Source organism: Plecotus auritus (assembly GCF_963455305.1).
Source record: "Plecotus auritus genome assembly, chromosome: 9".
Taxonomy (NCBI): domain Eukaryota; kingdom Metazoa; phylum Chordata; class Mammalia; order Chiroptera; family Vespertilionidae; genus Plecotus; species Plecotus auritus.
The window spans coordinates 6,708,360-6,734,609 of NC_137783.1; the positions used below are offsets into that span (position 1 = coordinate 6,708,360).

General features: G+C 58.6%; 1 protein-coding gene across 3 annotated transcripts in view; it reads right to left on the reverse strand.

Annotated features, from left to right (window-relative positions):
- Positions 1 to 17,720: 17,720 nt before the first annotated feature.
- GRK5 (G protein-coupled receptor kinase 5) overlaps positions 17,721 to 26,250 on the reverse strand; it is a 186,813-nt gene continuing 178,283 nt past the window's right edge. For all 3 annotated transcript variants that reach the window (XM_080642903.1, XM_080642902.1, XM_080642904.1), the window contains 7 exons: positions 25,737 to 25,774; positions 23,929 to 24,018; positions 23,116 to 23,324; positions 21,017 to 21,154; positions 19,887 to 20,024; positions 19,220 to 19,351; positions 17,721 to 18,400 (listed from right to left, as the gene is read on the reverse strand). In XM_080642903.1, coding sequence (XP_080499029.1) covers positions 18,302 to 18,400; positions 19,220 to 19,351; positions 19,887 to 20,024; positions 21,017 to 21,154; positions 23,116 to 23,324; positions 23,929 to 24,018; positions 25,737 to 25,774 — 844 coding nt within the window. In that variant the 3' untranslated portion in view covers positions 17,721 to 18,301. The remainder of the gene's footprint in view (positions 18,401 to 19,219; positions 19,352 to 19,886; positions 20,025 to 21,016; positions 21,155 to 23,115; positions 23,325 to 23,928; positions 24,019 to 25,736; positions 25,775 to 26,250) is intronic.

Here is a 26,250-nt window from a genome sequence, read left to right on the forward strand (position 1 = left end):
CAGTCCACTCTGCTGACCTGCCTGGCTTTCTTTAATATATTTGTATCGATTTCAGTGAGGGAGAGGGAGAGAGAGATGGAAACATCAATGATGAGAGAGAATCACTGATTGGCTGCCTCCTGCAGGCCCCCCACTGGGAATCGAGCCCACAACCTAGGCATGTGTCCTTGACCAGAATTGAACCTGGGACCCTTCAGTCCACAGGCTGACGCTCTGTCCACTGAGCCAAGCCAGCCAGGGCACCTGCCAGGCTTTCTAAACGTCAGTTGTGGTCTGTGTCCTCCCCACGGCCCTGCACCATCCCACCCCCTCGGTGGCAGAAGGCGTGGTGGCCATCACCTCACCCACACACAGCACCTTCCAAGGGCTTCGTTCCCATCACCTCACCCACACACAACCCCCCGAAAGTACGAGACAGTGATTTCTCCCACTTCAGAGACCCGAAGACCAAAACCAGTGACGTGACTCACACAGACACATGCTGGTGAGAGGCAGAGCCTGAGGCTGGAACCAGAGTTGCTGTCCCCCCTCCCTTTTCTGCCCCTCCCTTGTCTGGACAGGGCCCCCGGGAAGCCCAGGGCTAGGGCGACTGGGGAGTAGTCTTCGGGCAAAGGTACTCATTGGCTCACAAAGCAGATATTTAATGAGCACCTACTACATCCCAGGCCAAATGCTAAAGACAGGACTGTGGGCGATGAAAGGAGGTGGAAACCTTGCCTCCAGGAGCAGCTCACTGGTCAGGAGGCGAGAGCCAGTCTTGACCAAAACTCTGCTCCAAGGAAGTGTGTGGTCCCTGGGAGAGGGGCTGCTGTGGGGAGCTGGCATGCCCATGGCATACTCAGCCCCAGGGTGCCTTATGTGCCCTGCCAGCTCAGCTGGGTTCGGTGACCCTGAGAGGGGGCAGTGAAGGATTGAGAAAAGACAGACAAGAGAATGAAAGCTGGGTCTGGATGGGACGCTGTCCTCTCTGATGGAGAGACAGCAACAGCGCCACGGACTACAAGCCCTGTCTTTATTTTATAACCAGATGCCACAAGGCAAAGTAAGGGCGTGGTCAAGATGTTTACACCATTCTCATGGGTTTCGATCCTACTCAATTACATGCACCTGAACTCTATCAAGCCCACATCACTCAGGCAGGTGGGGCCATGTGTTCGGACCATAGGTTCAAGCTGACAACCACAGCTGTTGGCTATCACTGTGTGGGAGGGCTCTGTCCTCCAAGCTGGGACTTGCACGTGGCCATGAGAGGACTGTGCCCTCTCCTTAGTTTAAGGCTTGAACCTGTGCAAACACTGTAGCTGCTCTCCACAGCTGCTGGGACAGGCTGGGTGGCTGTGATCACCTCTTAAATTTACAAGCTCAGGCACTTGGTCTCTTCCCCGAGTATCAGGATGTTAAGCTTCATAGTGACACTGGTGGGGAAGTGATTTCTTTAAAAACGAGTGCTCTGTTCTTGTGGGCATAGCTTTTTACTCCAGTCTTCGTAAACTCCAGAGGATGGAGACTTCAGTTAAGTAGTTTCCCCTTAACGATGGTCTGTGAACCAGGACATAGGTCCCCCGTGTGTTACAGCAGACGAATTGGGATCCCACCCCAGGGCCCGCTCTCCCTTGGAGCGCCCTTTGTTTACAAGCTTTGCAAACTGCAAGGCCAGCGCCGTCCTGACCTGACCGGCACTCTGTCCTTGTTTACTCGCATCAGCTGTGCATGTTCTAGAACTTGCTTTTACTTAAGTGCTAAATGGTCTTGTGGAACCATCAGCTGCCAGGGTTTTTGCGTTTGCTTTTCTTCCCAAGGGTAGTTGCAGACAAAGCAGCGAGCTCTGTATAGGGCTGGTGCCTGGGCAGGAAGGTGGGGCGGGGAGGGGGGGGGACCTCGTGCACAGCTGGGGGCAGGGGTAGCAAACCTTGGGCAGAACAGGTGGGCTCTCCTTGGATTCCCACAGGCATTGCAAGCTTTGCAAGTCCAAGCTGCTCCCACAGAGACGTGGGGTCCCTCTCCTCCTGAGTGAGGGTCCTGTGGGCCGTGCCCTGTCTGAGTGCTTAGAATGCTGATGGTGCTGTATGCACCTGGAAAGAAGGATCTTCTCCCATTTCCCACAAAGCCACGGGGCGAGGCATCTGGAGGTGGCCCAAGAGTCTCTCCTTTCCTGCACTTCTAAGTCTGATCCATGAGTAAGGCCTGTAGATTCTTCTCCAAATTCCAGCTCGAATGTATCCCGCTTCCCCATTTCCACGGCCCTGGGCCCTGACCAGGCTGCCTCCCTCATCTCTTTCCCAGATGACATGACAGCCTCCTCGCTGGTCAGCCCTCCTTACCCCACACCCACTCCCCATCTTCATCCAGTGACCATCTTTTATTTATTTATTTTATTTTAAAAAAAGTATATGTTTTTGTTGATTTGAGAGAGAAAGGGAGAGGGAGAGAGAGATGGAAACATCAATGATGAGAGAATCATGGATCAGCTGCCTCCTGCACGCCCCACACTAGGGATGGAGCCTGCAACCCGAGCACGTGCCCTGACTGGGAATCAAACCCTGACCTCCTGGTTCATAGGTCGACGCTCAACCCCTGAGCCACGCAGACCAGGGCCAGCGCCCATCTGTTAAAAGCACAGACGTGGCCGTGCTGCTCACCTGCGCAAGCCCCTCCTGTGCGTTGTTTGTTCTCGGAATAAAAATTCAGGTCACGGCTATGGCCTCCTGTCAACAAGGTCAGGAGAGCTGAGGCCTGCTCCAGCTCGCCTTCTGCCAGTCCGAGGCTCGTGTCTGCCCCTTGGGTCTTCCCTGAGGACTCCGTGAACTAGGCCCCCCCCACCCCACCCATACACCCCTTCCCAGCCCCTCCGGAGCCCTGGCACATGGCTGTCTGTTACCAGTCGGTGACCTCTCTCCCAAGGACAGGACCTGAGCCATTGTGTGCTTGGCCGGAGCAGCCGCACAGCAGGCCCTCCATCATGGCTCCTGAGTGAGGGAAGGAATGCCTGGATCTCAAGGTTGGGCGGCTCCCATTCATAGCCTGGCATCTCTTGGCCCTGCTAGTGGCTAACCCTGTGATTGTCAGGAAGACGCAGAATGGGAGGGCTGAAGAGGCCCCCCGCCCCCTGAGCTCCTCCCACGTACCGGGCACTGCCAATGGCATCAAGCTTGTGCGCTGGGCATGGCTCCCACTGTATCCGTGGGGAACTGACCTTCAGCGGCATCGAACCTGTACCAGGTCATCAAGGCTCGAGGTTGGTGGCACCCGGATTGGAAGCCAGCCCACAGTCTTTTATTTTATTTATTTATTTATTTATTTATTTATTTATTTATTTAAAATATATTTTATTGACTTTTTACAGAGAGGAAGGGAGAGGGATAGAGAGTTAGAAACATCGATGAGAGAGAAACATCCATCAGCTGCCTCCTGCACACCTCCCACTGGTGCTGTGCCCGCAACCAAGGCACATGCCCTTGACCGGAATCGAACCTGGGACCTTTCAGTCCACAGGCCGACGCTCTATCCACTGAGCCAAACTGGCCAGGGCTCTTTTATATTTTTAGTTCATTTTTTTTTAAATATATTTTTTATTGATATTTTACAGAGAGGAAGGGAGAGGGATAGAGAGCTAGAAACATCGATGAGAGAGAAACATCGATCAGTTGCCTCCTGCACACCTCCCACTGGGGATGTGCCCGCAACCAAGGTACATGCCCTTGACCGGAATCGAACCCGGGACCTTTCAGTCCGCAGGCCGACGCTCTATCCACTGAGCCAAACCGGTTTCGGCTTTAGTTCATTTTTTAAAAACTATATTTAATAATTTCAGAAAGGAAGGGAGAGGGAGAGAGAGATAGAAACATCAATGATGAGAGAGAATCGTCTATGGCCACACCACTCTGAATGCGCCCGATCTGTCTGATCTCGGAAGCTAAGTAGGGTCGGGCCTGGTTAGTACTTGGAAGGGAGAGAGAATCATTGATCGGCTGCCTCCTGCACGCCCCCTACTGGGCATCGAGACTGCAACCCAGGCCGGAATTGAACCCGGGACCCTGCCAACACTCTATCCACTGAGCCACACCGGCTAGGGCCAGCCCACAGTCTTTTAGGCCCCACACCCCCCTCTTTTACTCCACCAGGCTGGGCCAGATTTCTGCTCAGGCAAATCTTTGGCCATTCCAGCCACAACATGGCCTCGTTCTCTATCCTCTCAGGGAGAAGGCGCCCCCTCCCTCCGGCCCCCCAGCCAATCTTCGCCCATGCCTCCTTTTCTTCGGCAGGACATGCAGAAGGGCCTCCCCCCAGCCAGGGAGCTGGAGTCAAATATCCCTTTAAAAAAGTCTGGCTTTCTATTCGCAACCAGTTCCCCCCCCCCCTTTAGTAATATATCATGACCATCTTTCATGCCAATAAACATAATTACACACCATCAAAAAAGGCCAGTTTCAAGATTATCGAGGGAAGATAAATGTTTCCCTTGTGCTAATTTCAGCACAGTTTATATGCTATTTTGCAACGAGGGCAAACTGTTTTCTTCTTATTTAGGCATTTAAACTCTGTTTATTAAACTGTTATGGCATACGGATCGCCTAAGAGCAACAGATGTCTGCTTGACAGAGATGTTCCCAGGAGAAGAATTTACTGCTCCTTGGTCTCCAGAGGAAGGCTGGCTTTGCAAGTATGTGGCTTTTGGTCCACATGTCGCCGCTCTTACCGCTTTAAGAAGAGCGGGGGGAGGGAGGGCGAATACAGGCTGCCTCGCAAATACCTGGAGGTGCAGATCCTGGTGGGTGCAGAGGTGGGTGTGAGGGCTGCTCATTGGCAGCTTTCCCCAGAATCTTAGCAGTGAAAGAATTTCTTTGTTACCCCTCCCCGCCCCCCCCCCCCGCCACATTTCAAATTATTTCTTACAATTGAAATGACTGAGTATGCAGTTTTTTAGAGCTTTTTTTCCTTTTTATTGAATTTATTGGGGTGACGTTGGTTTATAGGTTTCTGGTGTACAATTCTATCATACATCATCTGTATATTGTACTGTGTCAGTGACCTTTATTATTCTCTTTGCTTACTATTGGTTACCATGAGAATGTTGGTTAAGAGCAGTCACAAAGTTTGAAATGCTCACTCAGCTCCTCCCTTTTTAGCTGCGTCGTCTTGGGTGAGGCACCTATCTTTCCAAGCCTGTATCCCCGGTGGTCAGATGGGGAGAACATTGATCCCAGCATAAGAGTCAACGAGATAATATATGTCATGTGCGTGGCTCGGTGCCTGGTCATAGGGGATCAATACATACTAGTGACCCAGAGCGCTGGTGTGGTCTCCCCAAGGTGATGCAGAGAAGGCCAGCAGATTTGGACCAGTTTCGGACTCCTTGCCTGGGGCTCTTGACCTCATGACCTCTGAATGGTGGAAGGCAGAGAGCCCCAAGGTTCGGGAGCTGGATCCGAATGCCAATCAAACGCTTGAATCGGGAGGTGGGGGCTGAGTTGGAGGATGTGCAGAGGGCAGACAGAGGGTGCGGGGGACACGCGGTGGGCTTGGGATCGGGCAGCAAGGCCAGGAGAAGGCTCCCTTGCCAACCGGAAGCTAGGCTCCGAGCCCAGCCAAGTGGCCACAGTTAAAGGGAAGGGTGTCTGAGAGAAGGCGGCTGACGGAGGGGGTTGGCCGGCGGAAAAGCGGAGAACCCATTGTCACCTCTGGAGGTATTCTGCATCCGAAGGGAGGAGCAGGGGGTACAGGAAATGTCCTCTGGGGAGCCTCTCGCATCCCCAGTGACTTCCCCGTGGCAAGCGAGCGTGATGGTTTCCCAGGGAGGAGCTGCCCTTGATGGTCTCCCCAGACACCACGCCTCCGAGAGGAACGGCCTTCCTGAAGTTCCCGGCTCGGGCTCACGGGGGCGCTGGTGAGCCGTGGAGGCTACTGACAGGCTGTCTTGCACTCTCTGCTCCCCACTCCACACCAAATGAGCCCATTTCCCCCAAATCTCAGTAGGCAGGGGGAACGGGAGCCTCTTTTCCAGCTCCAAGAGGCTGTGGGTTTATGTTCTGGAAGATGCTTCTCAGGAAAGACACGACTCACATTTTCACCCTGAGGGAAAGAAAGCAAGTGAGCTTGAAAGGGAGATTTAGGAGAGAAAAAATACCCCCAAAGGCATTGTTTCAACATTTGCACAAGCTCTTAAGTTTGGGCCCTGGAGAGCTTCCAGGACACCCTCAGTCAAAACCATTTCCAAGGAATGAAAAATAGTAATTCCGGAGCTTCCCCTGCACCCAGCTGTCCTCGGAAGCCCATCGCTGCCAGCCGGGCCACTGTCCCCACAGGAGGAAGGTTCCACTGAGCCACAGAACCCGGGAAGATGGAGAAGGGGGAGAGAAGCTGGGGGCGGGGCCAGCCACCACAGCGGTGAGGGACGTGGGTGGGAAACAGGGATCTTAATAAGTTCCAGAACTTGGTGTTCGATCTCCTTCAGGGAGCACACTGGACGGTGTATCTGCGATGGCACCAGTCCTCTGCGGCTGGACCGTGGGGTGCTGGGCTGTGTCAGGGTCACTTTAGTCACCCCCGGGCTGCGTAAGGGTCGCCCCTGTGGGGAGATGATGCTCAGTGGGGTAGGGTGTGGTCAGAGAGGCCTCCAGCCCCTTGATTTGCCTTAGGACTGGGACCGCTTTCTCGCTCCCTAAAACACAACCCCCACCCTATAGACTGCAAAGCTCTCAGTCCTCCTAACTAACGAGCTCCTTGGAGCCTCATTGCACGTTGAGAGAGAGAACACGCAGGGTTTCAACCCGCCCATTAAGCAGATGGGAAAAGCGAGACTCAGAGGCATACGCAGCTCTGCCTCGGGAGCACGGGGGCATTAAGCTTACCTTTTCTGACTGCGTTTCCCTGGCCTGCCCCCGGGACAGCGGGCTCTCCCTCCATCTGAACTTCGGCTTGAAGGGTCATCCAGCATGGCCTCCCTGACCCCAGAGCAACTCTCAAGTCACTTTAGAACTGAAGGCTGAATTGTCATTCTGGGTTTTTTGTGTGTTCCCCCCCCCCCCCCCCGGGCCTTTCTGTGCTTGTTGGAGGCACTTTTTAAAAACCCACTGAATTGTTTGCGAAAATGAGTGGCAGGACACGGGGGTGGCGTTCTGGTGTCTGTTCCGCACGCACAAAGGAACGGGGCTGCTAATGACAGCCGAGCCCCGCTGTGGCTGCGCCTCGGCCCTGGTCGCACGGGGACTGCTTATGGCGCTTCATTCTCCGGGTGTTCACAGGGAGCCGGGCAAGGGCGCCGCTGTCCAAGCTCCTGCTTCCATGTTGTCGTGTTGGGAGGCGGTGGGAAAGGAGGAACAGGGTGTTTCTTGGAAGCAGACGGGTGGGGGAGGCAGCGTGCGTCGCAACTAAAAATGAAGCCGTCTGGGTTCCACTTGCAGCCACTTCAGAGGCCACGTTGGGGGAATTGCAGGTGCTGGTTCTGCGGTGTTTGGCGTTTAGACGAAAAAGCAAAGCAAACAAACGACTTGGCAGCTGATGGCACCGAGGGGCTGGTGGGCAGACCCCTCCTCCCAAGAAGAACCGCGGGTCCCCGAGGAGCCGAGGGGGCCGCGAGGGGGCAGGGGGAGGGGAAAGAGGGGCGATGAAACACGCTTGAGACAACCTCGTTCACCCAGCTTTCCATCTGGGGACAGCGGGGGCACAGGTCAGCCTGGCATCGGAAGGTTCTCAGATGCAACCGAACTTGGTGCCACTCAAGTTCAGGCCTCGGAAACCACAGCTTCTTTAGAGGCGGAGCCAGGTGACTGACAGCTGTCTTCTTTAATGTAGGAAAACAGGTTCCAAGATGCCACTCACTGTAAAACTCTGCTAAGTGTCACACAGGCCTGGAGTGGGCAGGGGCTGGCGTTCCTTCCGTTCAGATGCCCAGAAGCAGAAACCGATGACCTCTGTGGGGTGTCCTGCCCCGCGCACCCCCCTCCCCACTCCCCAGTGGCTGCCCCAGGAGGATCTGATGTAACTGCTCCCTCATCCATGGTTCTCTCGGCCCATCACTCCCCAGCGAGAGCCCATTTGTGCTGAGCTCGATGGGAAGTGCTCTCAGGATGCTGGCTTCTAGGTTTCTCTTTAAGAAAAAAACGCGTGCCGAAACCGGTGTGGCTCAGTGGATAGAGCGTCGGCCTGCAGACTGAAGGGTCCCAGGTTCGATTCCGGTCAAGGGCATGTACCTTGGTTGCGGGCACATCCCCAGTGGGGGGTGTGCAGGAGGCAGCTGATCAATGTTTCTCTCTCATCGATGTTTCTAGCTCTCTATCCCTCTCCCTTCCTCTCTGTAAAACATCAATAAAATATATTTAAAAAAAAAGAGAAAAGAAATAAACGCACACTCCTGGGATTCCGTTGTTTCAGAGGCCGCTCCGCAATTCTTTTCACGGTCGTGATCGCTCCCTCGCGGCCGGCCTCTTCCGAGGGCCCAGGCTGGGTGGCAAGTAGGCATCTTTGAACCCTAGAACCACGTGCAACGAGGTGTTCTCACCACGTGGGACAGCGAGGCCCGCCCATCAGACGTGTGCTTAGGGACTCTCATGTCACTTAGGGACTCTGGTCCTGCGTGAGACGTGTGAGGAAGTGCCTCAACTATCGAAATGGCCACTTCTCTCTCTCTCTCTCTCTCTCTCTCTCTCTCTCTCTCTCTCTCTCTCTCTCTCTCTCAGATAGAGTCCCATCTCCACGTTAAATGAGCTGATGGAACTTCCTTGTACTCAGAGACTCTCAGCCCCAGGCTCCCTTCTCCCCCCCCCCCCCCGCCCTCCCCGTCCCCCTCCCAGATCCTGGGGCTAAGCTTCGCCGGCACATCACTGAACAGTCCCAGGCAGAGGTGGGCGCTCTCCTAGGGCGTGTGGTGTCCATCAGCTGTAGGCAGTGAGACACGAGCAGGGCAAGGACGACGGGACAGGTCCAGAAGGTCACGGGGTGGGAAGCCCCAGGTGCCTACAGTGGACAATCGGTTGTAGGGTAGGATCCTGCCCCCAGGGTGACTTTTCCTCCCCTAGAATATCGCTGGTCACGAGGTTTGGACCCCCTGACCTTTCCGCCAGAAATGAACATCTAGGCCTCAGCTCTATTTCAGCTCCAGCTCCAGCTCCAGGCCCAGATACGCAACAACACCAGTCACTGCGGACGCCAGGACCAGCTGCGCTGGATAATGACCCCCTGCCCTGGTGCCGCCAATCCATCAGTGGGGACCACAACCCTGAATGGACACACCTGGAAAGCTACCGACTATTCTATTGAGATCTTCCCCTCGGGTTGCAGGTTTGATCCCCAGCCCTGTCCGGGCACGTGCGGGAGGTAACCAGGTGATGTGTCTCTCTCACATCAATGTTCCTCTACTCTCTTCTTCCTCCCTCCCTTCCACTCTCTCTAAAAATCAATGGAAAGAATGTCCTCGGGTGAGGATTAACAAAAAAAGATTCAGAAACACGTTCTCTGTCGAGCGATGCGCAGATAGGGAAAAACAGAGTCGAACGGTGAGCTCAGACCTGGGCAGAGGGGATGTGAAGAATGGGGGTGAAAAAGAACAGAGAAGCAATGATTAAGTAGACTTAGGAGGACAGAGATAAAGTTTAAATCTATTTTTCTTTATGAATAAAAAGATTATTTTTAAAAAAAGCCATTCCTGCTCCAGCTTTTCAGAATTTCCACGAACGATGTTGCAGAGGTGTGATGGCACGCACCCCCCTCCCCCCAGCACCCAACTGCATGTCCAGCCACAAAAGGACCGCTTTTCCCATCCCCTCGCAGGAGGACTTGTCTGTCGTTCACGAAAACATGAACAAAACCCCCGAACGACACTTTCCAACCTCAAACCCTCTGTTGTCTTTGGAATCTTTGGCGAGTCCGGGGCCCTGAGGAGGGGAGGCCCTTGTAGCTGGGCCAGTGGCTCAGCCCCGAAGCTCGGTCCTTGGCCAGGACGAGACCGGCACCACAGGAGGGCCTCTCTGGATCCACAAGGACTGGTGCGAAGACGCACCCAATCCGCCTCATTGTTACTGGGCTTCCCCCCTCCTTGCTGTGTGGTCTGGGTTCCCTCGGTGGGACTGGCATACAGAGGGCGTTAGCAGCAGCCGTCGGCAGCGAGGACATTGGCCGGGAGCGCTTGTTAGCTGCGTGCCAGCCTATTCCCGTTAAAACGGGGCTGGGCCGCTGGGGAACTGGCAATGGCAAAGGGGTGAACGTGGAAGGTCTTGGCCGCTGCTGAGAGGTGCCTGGGGCACCGGTCCACTGTGCTGGGTGGTGCCGGGTCCACAGGGCGGTGCAGAGGGAACGACCCAACCCTGGCCCCAAATCTGCCAAGGCCCGGCAGCCCGTCCTGCTGGGGACCACACTGCTCCCAGGCCCCGCAAAAGCCAGGTGTCAGATACATTCCTGCAGATAAAGAGGGCGTTCCCGCACACAGACCGCCATCCGCACGGCCCCAGGGCATTTCAGCGCACATCACGCCGTTCCTGCCGGTGTGGGCCGAACACAGCCGATGCCGAGCCCCGGTGGCTGGAGCAGTTTCGGGAAGACCCAGGAAGCGGCTCAGCTGCCCTCAGACCTGCCACGGGCCTCACGCTGTCCAAACCCGCCCTGTCCTGGAGCTAGAACTCTCGGGGGACGAAGTTCTGGGAAGGAAGGGGCCCCGAGAGGACCGACTGGGTCTTTGTTGTTCCACGTGGGACGCGCTGGAACAAAGGAGCTAAATCAGGCGTCCTCAAACTACGGCCCGCGGGCCACATGCGGCCCGCCGAGGACATTTATCCGGCCCGCCGGGTGCCGCTGCCTGTCCTGCTTAGCAGCCGACGCATCCCGGGCCCGCAGTGCGCATAGGAATTTGTTCATAGTTTTTTTTTTAAACTATAGTCCGGCCCTCCAACGGTCTGAGGGACAGTGAACTGGCCCCCTGTTTAAAAAGTTTGAGGACCCCTGAATAGACCAAATAGGAGGGAGGTCAAAGCCACTGGAGCTGCTGGTGGCTTCAGGGCGCAGTTTCCCGGGGCCTGGCCTCCGAGTCCTCAAACCAAACCTCCGAGGGCTTAGGCACATGGGGAATGGACTCCCCAGGAAGATCTGGGGCTGAGGGGAGAGGGAAGGAAGGGGGCGGGAGGAGCGGGTCTGAGACTTGAGACCAGGAATGCCAGAGCCAGGCAGAAAGACAGACGGACAGACGGCGATGAGCAGAGACAGACGAGGAGAGACACCACTCCCCGGTGAAGAGGAGAAGCCAGCCCCTGCGCGTGCTGCGTGCACGGGGCTCATTCAGGCCTCACTGCAGCCGCCTGCCCTCGGGGAGCTCAGTCCGAATCCCACCCCCACACCCTGCCGCTCCTCTCTCCTTCCTTTAGTTTCCATTTGCTGACATGTTAAAGAAAAACGTTTAATCTTGACATAACTACAGGGCACAGCAAGTGGCAGACAGAGCGGCCCCTGCACCCTTCACCCAGACCCCTCCTCCCCCCCGCTCCCGGCGGCAGCTCACGTCGCCACAGCAACACCGAAGCCGGACACTGACCTGGGCCCCATGCGTGAGGGCGGCTTGGTGTGATTTTTAAAATATATTTTTTTCATTGATTTCGGAGAGGAAGGGAGAGAGAGAAACATCAATGAAAAGAGAATCACTGCCCTAACCGGTTTGGCTCAGTGGATAGAGCGTCGGCCTGCGGACTGAAGGGTCCCAGGTTTGATTCTGGTCAGGGGCATGTACCTTGGTTGCGGGCACATCCCCAGTAGGAGGTGTGCAGGAGGCACCTGATCTATGTTTCTCTCTCATCGATGTTTCTAACTATCTCTCTCCCTTCCTCTCTGTAATAAAAAATCAATAAAATATATTTTAAAAAAAAGAGAATCACCAACCAGCTGCCTCCTGCATGCCCCACCTTGGGGACCAAGCCCGCAACCCGGGCCTGTGCCCTGACTGGGAATCAAACGGTGACCTCCCAGCCCATAGCTGGACGCTCAACCACCGCGCCACGCCGGCTGGATTTGGTGCCACCTTTATACGTGTGCACATCTGTGTGGCCACCACGGCAGCCAACTTACACACGGTTCCACCATCACAAAGGCTCTCCCGCGCTAGGCGCTGTCACCCAGCCCCTGGCCACCTCGCTGTTGCCGGCCTGTAACGGGGCATTCTGAGAAAGATGCCCGATTCCCTTCCGACCCAAACAGGTCGTTGCCTGTGTCACTGCCCCCCGCCCCCCTTTGCCAGGTTGGACTCCAGGACACTGAATGCACCGCCGTCCCTAACCACTGCCCCGCTCCCCTGTCTCCGCCTTGGCCTTTCCAATGGCCGTCCTGTGCACCTGTGCGTCTTCCATGCCTTTCTGCAGGGCGAGCCCCCCCAGAGCAGGCCTCTGGCGCTCTTGTTCCCTCCTGAGGGCCAGGACAGTGCGGAGTCTGGTCCCGCCCCGGCCCCCCGGGCTCCCTGCCCACCTCACCCCCCACCACCCGGCCCCCCGGGCTCCCCGCCCACCTCACCCCGCCGCCCGGCTCTCTCCTCTCCCGCCAACGTGGGCAAAGCGCTCTCGCGTCTGTGTTTCCCTTGGCTTGAGGGACGCCGGCCGGGGTTTTCAAATGAAACTTTACTGACAGCCCGCAAAGCCCAAAGGGAAATAAACAAGGGAAACGCGAGGACTTGTAAAATGTTGAACTTGTGAAATAGATTTTTTTCCCTTTTCTTTCTCAACACGTGGTGTCAGGCAGGAGTGGGTTCCCCGAGAGGACTAAAAGGGAGACAGCCACACGGGGGGGGGGGGGGGGGGGGAGCACGGCACTATTGTTAATTTGTAAAAAATACGTTTTTGTTGACTTCAGAGAAGACGGGAGAGGGAGGGAGATGAAGACATTAGTGATAATCCTGGCCAGTGCGGCTCAGTGGTTGGGCACCGACCTGTGAACCGGGAGGTCACGGTTTGATTCCCAGGTTTCAGGCTCAACCTCCAGTAGAGGGCGTGCAGGAGGCGGCCCATCAACGATTCTCTCGTCATTGATGTTCCTTCTCTCTCTCCCTCTCCCTTCTTCTCTCTGAGATCAATAAAGACATATTTTAAAAAACCATCTTTCCCCCTTCCTCTCTCTTTAAAAATAATAAATAACATTTAAAAAGAAAATGGGTTGGCAGGGCTGTGGATGAGGCAGGCAGGTGGGGCCTATAGCATATTGGCCTATATTACACTGATGAGAGATTAAAAAAATAATAAAAACGATACATGAAAATAAGGTTCATATTAGGAAACCTCCCGGCCACCCCACAGCGAGTAGGAGCTGTGGGGAGGTGTGGGGTGGGGAGTCAAAGCGCCACGTGGGGGACCGGCCACGGCGCCGCTGGAGGGGACAGCCCTGGGGTGATACTAGGGACTCCACCTGACGCCTGCTCTCTTGCGCCCCGTGGACTCTGCAACCCTTTGCTAACCAGCCCCCCTTCCCTCTCCCCCATTCCAGTCTCCCAGTAAGTAGAATCCTCATTCCTTCCCTCTAATCCGGACAGGCACCTGCCTCTCGGGGGTGAGGGGAGGGAACCACGGCCAGGCCTACGTTCCGGGTGGGGGTGTCTGTGCCAGGAGCGGACGCAGGCTCTGTGCCAGGAGGCGGGCGGGAGCAGGCCTCCAGCCCTGGCCCCCAGCTCAGGGCGCCCCTCACCCAGTGCCTGCTGGGGATGCCTCGTGCTCTGGGGCTGGGCTGAGGGTGAGACGAGTGTGGGTCTAGGACCCTCCCTCCACCCTGTCCTGAGGTCAAGGATCAAAAGCAGGGGTCCTCAAACTACAACCCACAGGCCACATGCGGCCCGCCGAGGACTTTTATCCAGCCCGCCGGGTGCCGCTGCCTGTCCTGCTTAGCAGCCGACTCGTCCTGGGCCCGCAGTGCGCATAGGAATTTGTTCATAGTTGTTTTTTTTAACTATAGTCCAGCCCTCCCACGGTCTGAGGGACAGTGAACTGGCCCCCTGTTTAAAAAGTTTGAGGACCCCTGATCAAAAGGGTCCAGAGACCACCAGGTGACTGTCCTCCGGGGACGCCCTCTGTGCCGGGTGCCACGCGTGGTCCCCTGAAGCCTCCAGCAGCCCGCTGGGCGGTGATCCCCATCTTACAGACCCCGGGCTCCGGGCTGGGGCCGCCAGGGTTCTAGTCAGAGAGGGGCTGTCCGAGCCAGAGCCCGGCTCATCCTACCGCTGAGCCACGCAGGCGGGAGGGGGCTGCGGGCTCTCAGGTCCTGGGTTGGTGCCTGGGTTCCGAGGCACTCGGGGTCCTGCCTGCTGGTGACCCAGCTCCGGCGTGGGACAGGCTGACAGGCAGAACGGCCTCTCCGCAGAGCCCACTCGGAGCTCCGGCGTCTCCACGGAAAACACGCCAGGTCAGGGTGCGCACGCCCGGCTGGCCTCTGCCTTCTCACCGGGCCCCCGTTGGAGCCCTCCTGGGCCACCTGCTGGGTCTGGGATTAGGAGGCAATCGGCCTGGACAGGGCTCAGGGGCGATGCTGAGGCCCTGTCCCTGGAGACGGGCCCGTGGGCAGGCCCGGGGTGGCCAGGGCTCGGCCGCCTGTGGGTGGGGCTGGCCTCGTGGGGCGGCTGTTCCAGTGCACGGGGGACAGGGCGGCTCCGCAGAAGGAAAGAAATGCAGTTCTTTTCATTAAGGACTTTATTTCTCTTAAAAAAAACGACGACAGTGGTTTGATCTGGACACAGCAGCACTGTGACGTGTTCCACGGATACACAGACCCAGCGCGGCAGAGCCCAGCCGTCCTCCAGCCACGGCCCCCAAAAGGGAACCGCTGTCACTCACCCGTTAAACTTCCCTGAAAAAGCAGGGACCTTTGGCTACTAGGATTATTCTTTTAACGCCACCACAGCCTCTCAGGGCTTCCAAAGGGAGCACATTTGCGTTTGATCTATTACAACAAGCCTCATCGATGTCCGAAAGACATCTAGATTCTTCTCGGGAAGTGCCTTCGCCCCGAGGGAGAGCCAGCTTTGCCGGTTTGACCACTGTCTGCAGCGGAAGCCCCGGAAGGTCAGATCAGACCAGGCCAGACACGGGGGGTCTGTCCCGTGGGTGCCCACCTTCCAAAGCTGCCGCTGGGCTCAGAAAGGAGTGAGCTCCCCGCTTCCCGACTCACAGCTCCGAGCTTCAACACTTCAAATGCACAGATTTCACACGGTCTCTCGGCAACGGCAACGGCAACGGAGGCCCAAGGCGAGGAGGCCCTGCGCCCCTCTCCCCCTCCCCCACCGCCGCCCTCGGAAGGTGCCAGCACTCGCTCGCTTGCGGGGACCTGAGAGCACGGCAGCCGAGAGGACAGCAATGCCGGCCGCGCTCCGTGTCATCTCGGCGGACCGCGTGGCCGAGGTTCCCTCCGCGTTGAGGTCTGGGTCGGCAGCCCACGCGGGGAAGTCGGTGGGAGATGGAGCCTTTGGGGAAGGGCCGGGGTGTGGAAGAACAGGGGCTCCCCTGGCGGGCGGGCAGCTTGGGGAGGCACGAGACCCCGCTCCCGAGGCCAGGCCTTGCTGGGCGAGCCTCTCACGGGCAGGCCGCCACACCCCACTTGTGCCACGCGTGTCCCCACAACTCACGCCACGTGTCCCAGCGGGCTGCTTCCTTCCGCGCAGCGCGGCCTCCCTCCCACCCCCTCCCTAGGCTGGGTGTCCCCTTTGTGAGAGCAGCTCGTTGGGGACACCAGCAAACCTGCCTGGCTGCTGGGGCCAGGGCCACCCTGAGCCACGGGGCCAGGGAGCCGCCCCAAAGCTCGTGGCTTCGGCAGTGACGCCCCGGCCTCGGAAGAGGAGCTGATGTGGGCTGTGGGGCCTCCTCCGCGAAGGCCGGCCGGTCTCCGTGACACTCCGTGATGCCACGCGAGCTGAGGGGGGGGGGTGAGTACTCGTCACCCATCCCGTCGGGGACGCAGCCCGTCTCCTGAAAAGTGGAAGCAGAGATGCTTCTGCAAAGACCCCGCGTCTCTCCTCAAAGGCACGGCGTCCGCGAACGTCCGTGGGAAAACGTCCCGCTTGGAGGAAGAATGGCTCTTCTGAGGGAGCTCAGGGGCTGGAGGCAGATTAAATCCACTCTGTCAACTACGCCTCGTCCCGGACGGGTGGGTGGGAAGGTGTTGTGTGTGTTTTAATTTAAAAATACCTTTTTAAAGATGCCGCTATAGGGAACAAGTTGGGGTAGAAGGGTGGGGAGGGGGAGGCTCAGGGACAGGACAGGACCAGCGGGGACTGGGGGCTCGGTGGGAGGAGGCCGGGTGTCAGGCCCTGAATTCGCCTCCCTTCTCTGGGGGAGCCATGGGCCCAAAGGAGGAGGAGCCGAAGGCCGGGCCCCGACCGTGGCTGGTGGGCGCTCGTGGGACAGGCTCCCGCTGCCTGAGCCCCGCGGGGACCTGCGCTTCCGTGGTCTGAGCTCTGGCCACGCAGATCTGTGCTCTCGCGCCCCTGGAGGGCTCCCTTCGACGACGACGGACAGTGCGTGGGCTCTGAGGTATAAAACAAGTCCGTGTGGTACAGGCCGGGTTCCGTGAACTGGGGGAAGAAACGAAACGCTGTGGCTGGTGACTGTCCTCGTCGTGAAGAAGGGATGGCCAGCAAGAGCTCAGGGACCTTGACGTTCGGGCCGAAGAGTCTCCACCTCCTGGCAAACGGGATGTAGCTCTTTGCACTTGCCTTGTCTCCGGCCCACGGAGGGGAGTGGGCCAGCCTCTTGGGACAAGCCAGGTCTTACCCATGAAAGGGATCGGCGGGAAGCCCCCTGTGTCTTCTGTCCCATTTGTTTGTAACATGACCTCAGGATGCCCGTCCCAAGGTCAGGCCCCTCTCGAGCAGCGGCCCCAGGACCATCAGCAAGGCCTCGGGAAAGAGCCTGGAGACTGGCTGACACGCTCGCCACTTCCCCCTAAAGCTCACGCCCAAGGCTGCCTGGGCCCCTGAGCGATGTTTGCATGATCACACCCGACACCCACCCTCGGCGTCGGCAGGACCCGCAGAGCCTTGGGACGCTGATCTCTAGGTTTGGGGTGGAGCCTGGAACCTGCATTTCACAGGAGAGGCCGGTGCGGGGCCCAGACCAGGAGAAACCTTGCAGCTGCCCGGGGCTGAGGCTAGGTCCCCCCGAGGTCTACTGGGTCTCCGGGGACTCAGCCAGGCCGGGGCGCCGGGGCGCCGGGGAGGCGCAGAGCTCACCCTGTGCAGGGCGTGGCGAGGGCCGATTGGCTCGAGACCCTATGACCCCTTTGACTCAAGGATCATGCCCGGAGCCCCTGGCAAGCCCCTCCCCTCTACAGACTCATTCAGGGTGACACGCTGACCCCACTCCGATGCCCCCATGGGCCATAAAGGTTTGGGACAGTGGGGGCTCCGTGATTCCTCCTTATCATTGCTATGCTTCTCTTAGAATAAAACAACCCCCCCCAGACACAGGCTTCTGGAAGACATACCGGCTTCAGCGGTCAGAACCTGCTTAGAAAGAAAGGGGCCCGAGAAGAAGCTGCAGACGCTGGCGCGGCACACGGCCGTCTCGCAGAAGGAAGGGGGGGCCGGGGACAAAGCAACGCGGAGAAGTGTCGTCCCACAGAGCTGGCCCCAGGCCACTCCACGGGCCCAGCGCAGGGCGTCCTGGCCGGGGCTGACGTCCCAGGTGCGTCTCTGAGCATTTAATTCCGATTCTTCCAAGTGACCGGAGGGTGATGGCCGTGCCCGGCACGGGTTAGAGAGATGATGCAACCAACCCTTCCAAGGTGAAATGTGAGTCATTTTCTACATTTAATAAAAACGGTTTCTTATTTGAGGCTGTGGAAGTCTTGAGTCACATTTTTTTTTTGGTAAATCCCGCCCCCCCCCCCGCCCCCCACCGATCCCCTCTAAAATGTCTGAAAACACATGGCTTAACAGTGGCTGCACAGAAAATATACACCCTCAAAGTCTGACTTTCATTTAAATACAAATATACAAAATGTAAACTGAGGCGATAGAGAAATTTACAAAACTTTTCTTTAAAAATAACAAAGACAAAATTCAGTTCTAGTTATGATGCTATTAAAATACGTGCAAGTCGTCATGTCCAATTGGATTTCTATTGCGATATTCGACAGAGACAAAGCCAGTCCACCCGGCTCGAGGGCCGCTTCTGCACAGACCTGAGTGGAATCTGAGGAGCCCGGGGGCTCCGTGCCGAGGGGGGTGCCTCCTTCCTTCGCCGGCTCCGGGCGGGCTGCCCCGTCCACCCATCCGGAGTGGACGCTCCGCCGGTCACAAGTTCTGCTTCTAAGGACAGGGTCTAGCCTGTCCCACGTGGACTTCAAGGCCAAGCGGCAACTAGCTGCTTCCGGTGGAGTTGGAGCTGACGTGGTTTGAATTTATGTGGTGGTTAAAACTGGTCTTGGAATTGGGCGAACTCTTGGAATTGTTCTGATGCTGGGAGAGTGGGCAGGGGGAGAGGGAGAGAGACAGCAGGTCAGTCCCGCAGAGGCCAGCGCTGTGGCCCGGGCACCACCGGGGCCTCTGAACCTGAAGACAGGGCTGCGGGGCGGGGCTGCTGGCCAGTAACCTTGCTTCGCGCTGCCTTTTGCATCCTCCCCTGCAGACCCGGCCAGACCCAGCCCAGCAGCGGTTCTCCTCAGGGGCAGTTTGCCCCGGAGGACCCTGTCTGGAGGGAGACCTTCTACAACAGGAGAGGGTAGGGGGTGCTGCTGGCATCTGGTGGGGTGGAGGGCAGAGAGGCTGCTGAGTATCACCCGGTGCGTAAAGGACAGCCCCCATGACGGAGAACTAACCCAGCCTGGCCGGTGTGGCTCAGGGGTTGAGCGTTGACCTAGGAACCAAGAGGTCCTGGTTCGATTCCTGGTCTGGACACATGCTCGGGTTGTGGGCTGGATTCCCAGCAGGGGGCGTGCAGGAGACAGCCGATCAATGATTCTCTCATCAATGTTTCTCTCTCCCCCTTCCCCTCTCAAAAAAAAAAAAAAAAAAAAAAAAAATTAACCCGAAAGGTCAGTATGCCGAGGTGGAGAAACCTTGCTAAAGGTCAACTTGGGGCTGGCCCTGCCCCTTCCATCCTGGGGGCCCCTCAGCCAGTGGGTTTCAGGGGCTACAGACAGCTGCCTGCCCCCCAGTCCCCGGCCCCACACCCAGGTGGGCTCTGCATTCTGGTCTCAACCCTGAGGACGTGCTGAGCCCAGGGTCCCCGGGCCGAGGCCAGGACCTGGGGGTGGGGGTGGGGGTGGGGTCTCTCACCTGACGCTTGAAGATTCTCTGGAACAGCCCTTTCTTTGGTGGCTCCGGAGGGTGACTCCGGTCCAGGTCTGGTGAGAGGGTACCATTAGGTCCAAACACGTTCAGCTCCTTAAAGCATTCCGTTTCTATCATCTGGAGGAACACAGCAAGAACGCAGGCGGCATGAGGGCTGCGGCATCAACTGGGTGGACAGAGTCCCAGCACGGTGCCCTGGCCCACACCGGCCCTGAGCCGGGCCCCACCAGGTTGTCTGCCGCCCTCCATCTTACCGGGGCCGAGACCAAACGGCACCCGCTCGCCCGCCCACTGCCTCTCCCCTGAGAAAGCTGAAGTCGGCACCCCAAACCCACAGCCATCTCCTCCTCACCCCACCTGCGCCCAGGCCACCCCACATGCTCCGGACCCTCCCCCTTCCAGGGCTCCAGCCCCTCCCCAGCCCCATCATTTCAATCTCACTTGATCCAACTCTGCCTCCAACTCAATCCCACTGGGGCCTCAGTCCCAGCTCCATGTTCCTCCCTTCCCAGCCGAACTTCTCGAGTCGTCTAGACTGGCCTCCTCGTCCCTCTGATGCACCCACGATGCCCAGCAGACTGTGGGACCCGCCCCCGCCCTCCCTGTGTCCTCCCCGCACCGTCCCCTGGCGAGGCGGCCGCCCAGCGCTGACCTCGTTTTGCCACGGGATGGGCACGGAGCCCGTGGAGAACTTGGAGTAGAAGTCGTCGTCCGTGTGGTCCAGGTTGACGCCCTTCACGGTGGAGAACTGCTCTATGTCCAGCACGTCCTTACAGTACACGGCCCGGGGCTGGGGCAGAGCGAGCCGTCACATGGACCCTGCCCCCGCGCCACCGTCCCCAGCCAGGCCTGGGGCTTTGATGGGGGAAACAGGGGGGTCTGCCTGAGCCCCCCACCCCCGACCCGGGAACCTGGGCTGCCCTCTCTCAGATCTGCCAACGGGACCCTGGCCGGGGGAAACAGGAGCTCGGGGTATCCAGGGCCAGTCACCCCATCCCTGAGCTCACCCCCCTCAGCGCCCCTGCAGCCCACCCCTCCATCAGAGAGTCTTTGTTCCCCAAAGGCCCCTGGGATTGGGACGGGGAACTGTTCCCAAAGTCTGCTCTGTTTGGGGCTCTGGGCCACCCTCTGTGGAGAGAGTGAATGCTGGTTCCCAAGGCCAGGCTAGGGGAGCACGCAGCCACGGATGACTCCGGCGGGGGGCGGGGGCCTCCCCAACCCCTTCTCACATTACGGGGCACCATGGGGCTCGGCACCCAGGCCCTGCAGCCAGATGGGCCGGGCTGGGTCCCAGCTCTGGTGCTGAGGAATTTTGGAAAAGTCCCACGTCCCACAGGCCTGCCTCCCCACCTGCAGGCCGGGCTGCGGGAGCACCTGTGCCTGGGCTGTAAGCGCTGCCCTGGAGCCTGGGGCTGCGTGAGCTGGTGGTAATATCTTTACCTCCCTCCCTCCCGACACGCACTGGGGGCTGTTCTCTGCTGAGACCCACAGAGATGACCCAGGCAGGCCTTCCCCTCCAGGAACTCAAAGTTGGGGGGTGCGGAGAGCCTCCCAGGGGCTCTGGGGCCTGTAGGTCTGAGGATGAGGACTTCATGGAGGAGGTGACTCCGGGATGGATGCAGGACCCCCAGCCCTGGTGACATGTCTGTCACTGGAGGGCAGAGGCCGCCGCCTGCCCACGGGTCTCCTCGGCCCCTGGGTCGAGGCCCAGAACTGACAATGGGTGAGTGCAAGGCTGAGAACAGGGCACAGGCCCAGTCTGGGCTGGGGGAGGCTACTCACATCTGGAATGAAGGGAGGGTCCAACATCCCGGCTTCCAAGCGCTTGAAGTTCATGTTCCTGAAGAAGGGGTGCCTCTTGACCTCCGCGGCCCCCTCCTCCTGACAGCCCAGCCTCTGCTTCGCGTCTTTGGTGAGCAGCTGTGACAACAGAGCCCCGTGAGGCCATGCCTGGAGACTTGCCGCTCCAGCAGGGCAGACCTGTGGTCACCTCCCTCCCACAGGTGCGTCCCTGGGACTCCCCGGTGGCCCTCCTCCAGCCTGTGCCACCTAGGTGCCTGACAGACACCGCCCGACCCTGCTCAGGCCTGGCTTCAGTGCCTCCTGAGCCGCTGTGAGCTCTGTGGCCCCGCGTTCACGGCGTGCTGGGATGCCTGGAGCCCCCGGGGGAACAAGACTCCAGTCTGTGTCTCCCCGTGACCATATGCCCAGCACCTGGTGAATTTGGGGCATCCCTGCTTGCTGAATTGGTGACCTTCTGCCACAGGGAACTTACAAAGGGCAAGAACTCGGTCTTAGGTCTCTGGTTCATTTACTCAACTCACAAGTGCAAACCCCTGGGGGCGGGTGAGGGAGAAAAGAAGGGAAGGAGGACAGAGAGGGAGGGAGGAAGGGGGAGAGGGAGGGAGGAGGAAGAGAGGGAGGGAGGGAGAGAGGGCACTGAGGGTTTGGCCTCAGCAACATCATGTTTAGAGGACCCATCAAGGCACCACGGCTGTAACACATGCAGTTAGACCAGTGGTCGGCAAACTGCGGCTCGTGAGCCACACGCGGCTCTTTGGCCCCTTGAGTGTGGCTCTTCCACAAAATACCACGGCCTGGGCGAGTCTATTTTGAAGAAGTGGCGTTAGAAGAAGTTTAAGTTTAAAAAATTTGGCTCTCCAAAGAAATTTCAATCGTTGTACTGTTGATATTTGGCTCTGTTGACTAATGAGTTTGCTGACCATTGGTTAGAGGAACGCAAGTTGGCTGCTCGCTTGGGGGTCAGGGAGGCCGAGGGGCCAGAGGAGCCGGAGGGGTGGGGAGGGGCCAGTGCTGGGACTAAGGACCAGCAGGGGCCTAGGGAAGGTGGGCTGAGGATTGTCCTAGAGATGGGACCCGGGGTGGGTTGGGGGGGGGGGCGGGGCAGTGAGATGCATGAATGTCTGGACCCCAGGAGCAGGGAAAGGTCTTGTGGCAGCCAAGACTGAACGAGGGACAGAATCTGGGTCAGGGACCAGCTTCCTGGCTGTTTGTGGAGAGGCCTTCTCAGGCAGGCGGGCCTGGAGTGGCCGGGGGCCTCCGTGGTCTCCTTATAGTCAGGCCCTGCTGTGTCCTGAGATGGTGTCTGGAGGGGACAGGGCCGGCCTGGCTGCCACACCAGAGAGACCGCAGTTAAGGACACAGAAGAAGCACAGGGTCATTTGTCAGAAGATGGAGCAAGGCCTCTGGTCATGCTTCCAGTTAAAGAAGATGAGGGACATTGGTTTGACACCTGGATCCCCAGGCCTGGCCGCTGCCTTTCCCTCAGTGCGCACCAGGGGGCAGCAGAGAAACAGCAGCGCCAAGTCCTGGTGCCCCAAAGCCATGTGCTAAAGCCCATGATACGGGCAGGGAGGGGCCCTCTGTGCCTCTGCCCTCTCAGCACATCCCATGTCCCTGTTGGGGGTCTCTCAAGACCTGCTTCTCTGAACCCCAACCCCGACCTGGGACACATGGTGCTGCCCGCCTCTATCCCTCACCCAGTGTGGTGCCACTGCCTACAGACCTCGCCCGACAGAACCAAGTCTTGTTAGCACACCCATCGGGTTTTCAAACATCCCTAGGAGCCCACGTCCCCGTGGACCGCCTTGTGCCGACTTGCTCCTCCGGTCCCCCCACCCACCTCCACGGCCATGACCACCTGTTTCCTTGGAGGCCCGGGAGGGTGGGCAGTGGCCCAGCCACAGGTGGTTCAGGTGTGTGTTTGCATGTGTGCATGCTGCCCCTCCCTCAGTGTCTCACATGCAAATGACAGGTGGCAGATCCAGCCCCGTCTTCCTTCCCAGGGCTCTGACGTCAGATGGGGGCTGGAGAGGAAGCGGCCCGGCCTGGGGTGAGGACAGCGGGCCCCGGGAGCTCACCATTTTGCAGATGGACTTGGCCTCCTCGGAGAACTTGTGGGAGTACACCTCCTCGGTCTCCAGGACCCGGCGGTCCACCTCCTCCCGCTTCACCTTCTCCTTGCGGCCCCGGAACGGCGACTGGCCCTCGATCATCTCGTAGATGAGGCAGCCCAGACCCCAGTAGTCGGGGCTCAGGCCGTACCTCTGGTTGTTCAGGACCTCGGGAGCTGGGCGAGGAGGGAGCGAGGGGGTGAGAGGCCGCTGGTGGCAGCACGGAGCCCAGGCGCCCGGCTTGGGCTGTGACTCATGCCAGCCGGGTCCAGCATCCTCCTCCCTAACTGGAAGCAGGTTCCAGGGACCGGATGTAGCTCTAGGCCTCTTCCCTGCAGCCCCAGGAGGATGGTCGGGAGTCGGCTCGGAAGGGCAGGGCAGGGCCCCAAGGCTGCTCTCTGCTTAAGAGTCATGCTTGGCACCCAGCAGGCGGTGTGCGCCTGTGCCGAGCCCCTCCCAATAGCCGCCCTCCTGTCACGGGTCTCCCAAAAGGCTGTCCACCAGCCACTGAACCCTGACTTCAACGGGGCCTCCTCCTGAGCATCGGTGTGTGCCAGCCTGGCCACTGACCCCGAAGTGGACTGGCTTTAGACGCAGGTGGGCTGGAGGGGGCGTTGCAGAGAGCTGGGTTTAGTCAAGTCACACCTTGGGGCTCCACCCACCCTGGCTAAGACCGCCACCTCCCACCATCAGAAGGGACCCTGCTTCTGATCAGAGTGGCACAATGAGGCCAGGGACCCACGTGGGGGGTTCGGGGGGAGGGGCCGCGCCCACACTCACCCATGTAGCCGACGGTGCCCACCCGGCCTCGGATCAGGTCTCCCTCAGGGATCTTCACGGCCAGGCCCAGGTCGGAGATCCTAATGTGGCCTGAGGGGGAAGGGCAGGGTCAGCGGGCCCCTGGGATGGTCATGTGACACTGGACCACCCTGGGCAGGGCCTCAGGCTGGCGGCGTGCTCCCGGGCAGGGCACTCGGACTGTGTTTTCATCTATCTCGTGAAGAGGGGGGCCCCGACCTACCATCTCAGGGCGACTGCAGACCCTTGGGAGACTCAGGTGTCAGAGGACGTGGCAAGCCACCCCCTTCAGGAGGAAAACACACAGATGCGCGGCCCTTGCACTTGGCTGGACCCGAGCAACCTGCCTCATGCAACGCTCTAATGGGCTCCTTGGAAGGCTGAGGTCAGCGGGTTTAAGACGCCTTGGCCTGATTCTGGGATTGCTTCATGGAAAAAAATGCGAGATTCTCCTGACATTTTGCAACAGTTTGCTTAAGGGGAAAAATTATAAAGCAATTTGGGAAGCAACTTCCCGTTCTGCCGAGATGGTCTTTGGGGGTTGTTTTCTCCCTTTGGAAAAACAAGATTGGCGGATGCCCAGGCCCCTGGAGACTGGGAGGTGGGTTGGAGCTCCTGGTCCCAGACTGAACCCCAAGAGCAGAGACGACTGTGCTGAGGCCAGCCTCTGTGTTGTCTCACCTGGTGGCCCACCAGGGACAAGGGGGATGTCACAGCCACACCCGACCCTGCAGGAAGGACCTCTCCCCCTCCCCCTGTCCATGAGGGCCAGGGCCCCCACAGCCTGGGCCTGAGCAAGGCCCAGTGACAGGGACCTCAGCCAGGTCGGAGCTGTGTGAGGCCCCCAGCTCAGTGGCCCCAGACAAAGGCAGGAAAGATAAAGGGAGCACGTGGATTCAAGTCACGGGGATGCAGGTCAAAGGTGGGCGTGGCTCTGAGACCAGAAGGACAGGAACCCCAGTGGGCCCTGGGCTCATCCGAGAGGGGTAGTGGGCCCCGGGACCCTCTGCCTGCCGCCCCCCATGGCAGCATGGCCAGGCCATCAACCCACTGAGGAGACCTGGCCTCTGATCTCGGCTCCCTACTGATATTGCTGGGTGACCTTGGCAGCTTGGCTCCTCTGAGCCTTAATCTTGTCATCTGTAAAATGGGCACAGGATGCTGGCCCTGCCCCCTCTGTGGAGATGGGCAAATCTGGTCAGATTAAAAATGGGGAAACATTTCCCACCCGTTAGTGTGAGAGGCTAACAATTGTGAGGGGTTGCCATGGCTGCCCTCGTCATCCATGTGAGACAATAACAATGGCGATGCACCAATACTAATGTCTAACATGTTTCGCTGGCTGTGGCTGACTGAATAATTGCCCCTCAAGCTATCTTGTCAGAACCTCACCCCCATCTTCAAGCCTCTAAGTTGGCAGGACCCATGTTTCCAATGAAAAACAAGGAAGACGAAGTGCGGAGAAATTGTGTGAGGTCAGTATTTGCCCAGCATCTCTGAAATCCTGGACACCTCATCTCATTCCCCTCCACACCTCTCTCTCTCTCTCTCTCTCTCTCTCTCTCTCTTCCCAGCCACGTTGCTTCTTCTGGTAGGAGCTCTGTCCATGCCCACTGTCTTCTCTGGGTTCCTAGGACTGAGGAGAGAAGTGGCTCTTCCCCTCCCCCTTGTCCACTGCTCCCTGGTGGGCCCAAGGTCATGAGTGTCTGAGAGGCCCTCTGCATTGGGTTGAGATGCTCACCTCAGCTACAGGGTAGGAAAAGGACCTTCCCAGCCCCTCCGTGACTTACCATAATCATCTAGCAGGATATTCTCGGGTTTCAGATCTCTGAAAGGGAAAGACCACAGCATGTGAGTGTGGGCATCTGGGCAGCGGGGTGCACTGGCGTCTGGGTGGACCCCCGTGGGCCATCCAGGCCCGAGTGTTTCCTTCCCACCTCAGGTGGTCTGGTCTCTGGGTCAAGAGAATCTTGGGCTGATCTCTCTCCTCCCACCCTTTGCCACAGGCAGCTTCTCCTCGCTGGAGAGTGATAGGAAGGAGGTGAGGCAGAGGCTGGTTCTGCTCCTCCACATGCTGCCAGCCGCCAGGGCTGAGAATACCACTGGCTGGGGTGGTGACAGACCCCTCCAGGGCTGGGAAGATCTCCCCACTCCCCCCAGGTCTCAGGATGCCCTGAAGGCAGAGCAGGGCCTGGGAATAAAGGCAGAGACACTTTTGAGAACAAAGTGCCAGCTGCAGAACTGGCACTGAGAACCGCAGGGAAGAGGAAGGTGCCCCCCGAGAAAGACCCCCTGGGTATGGGG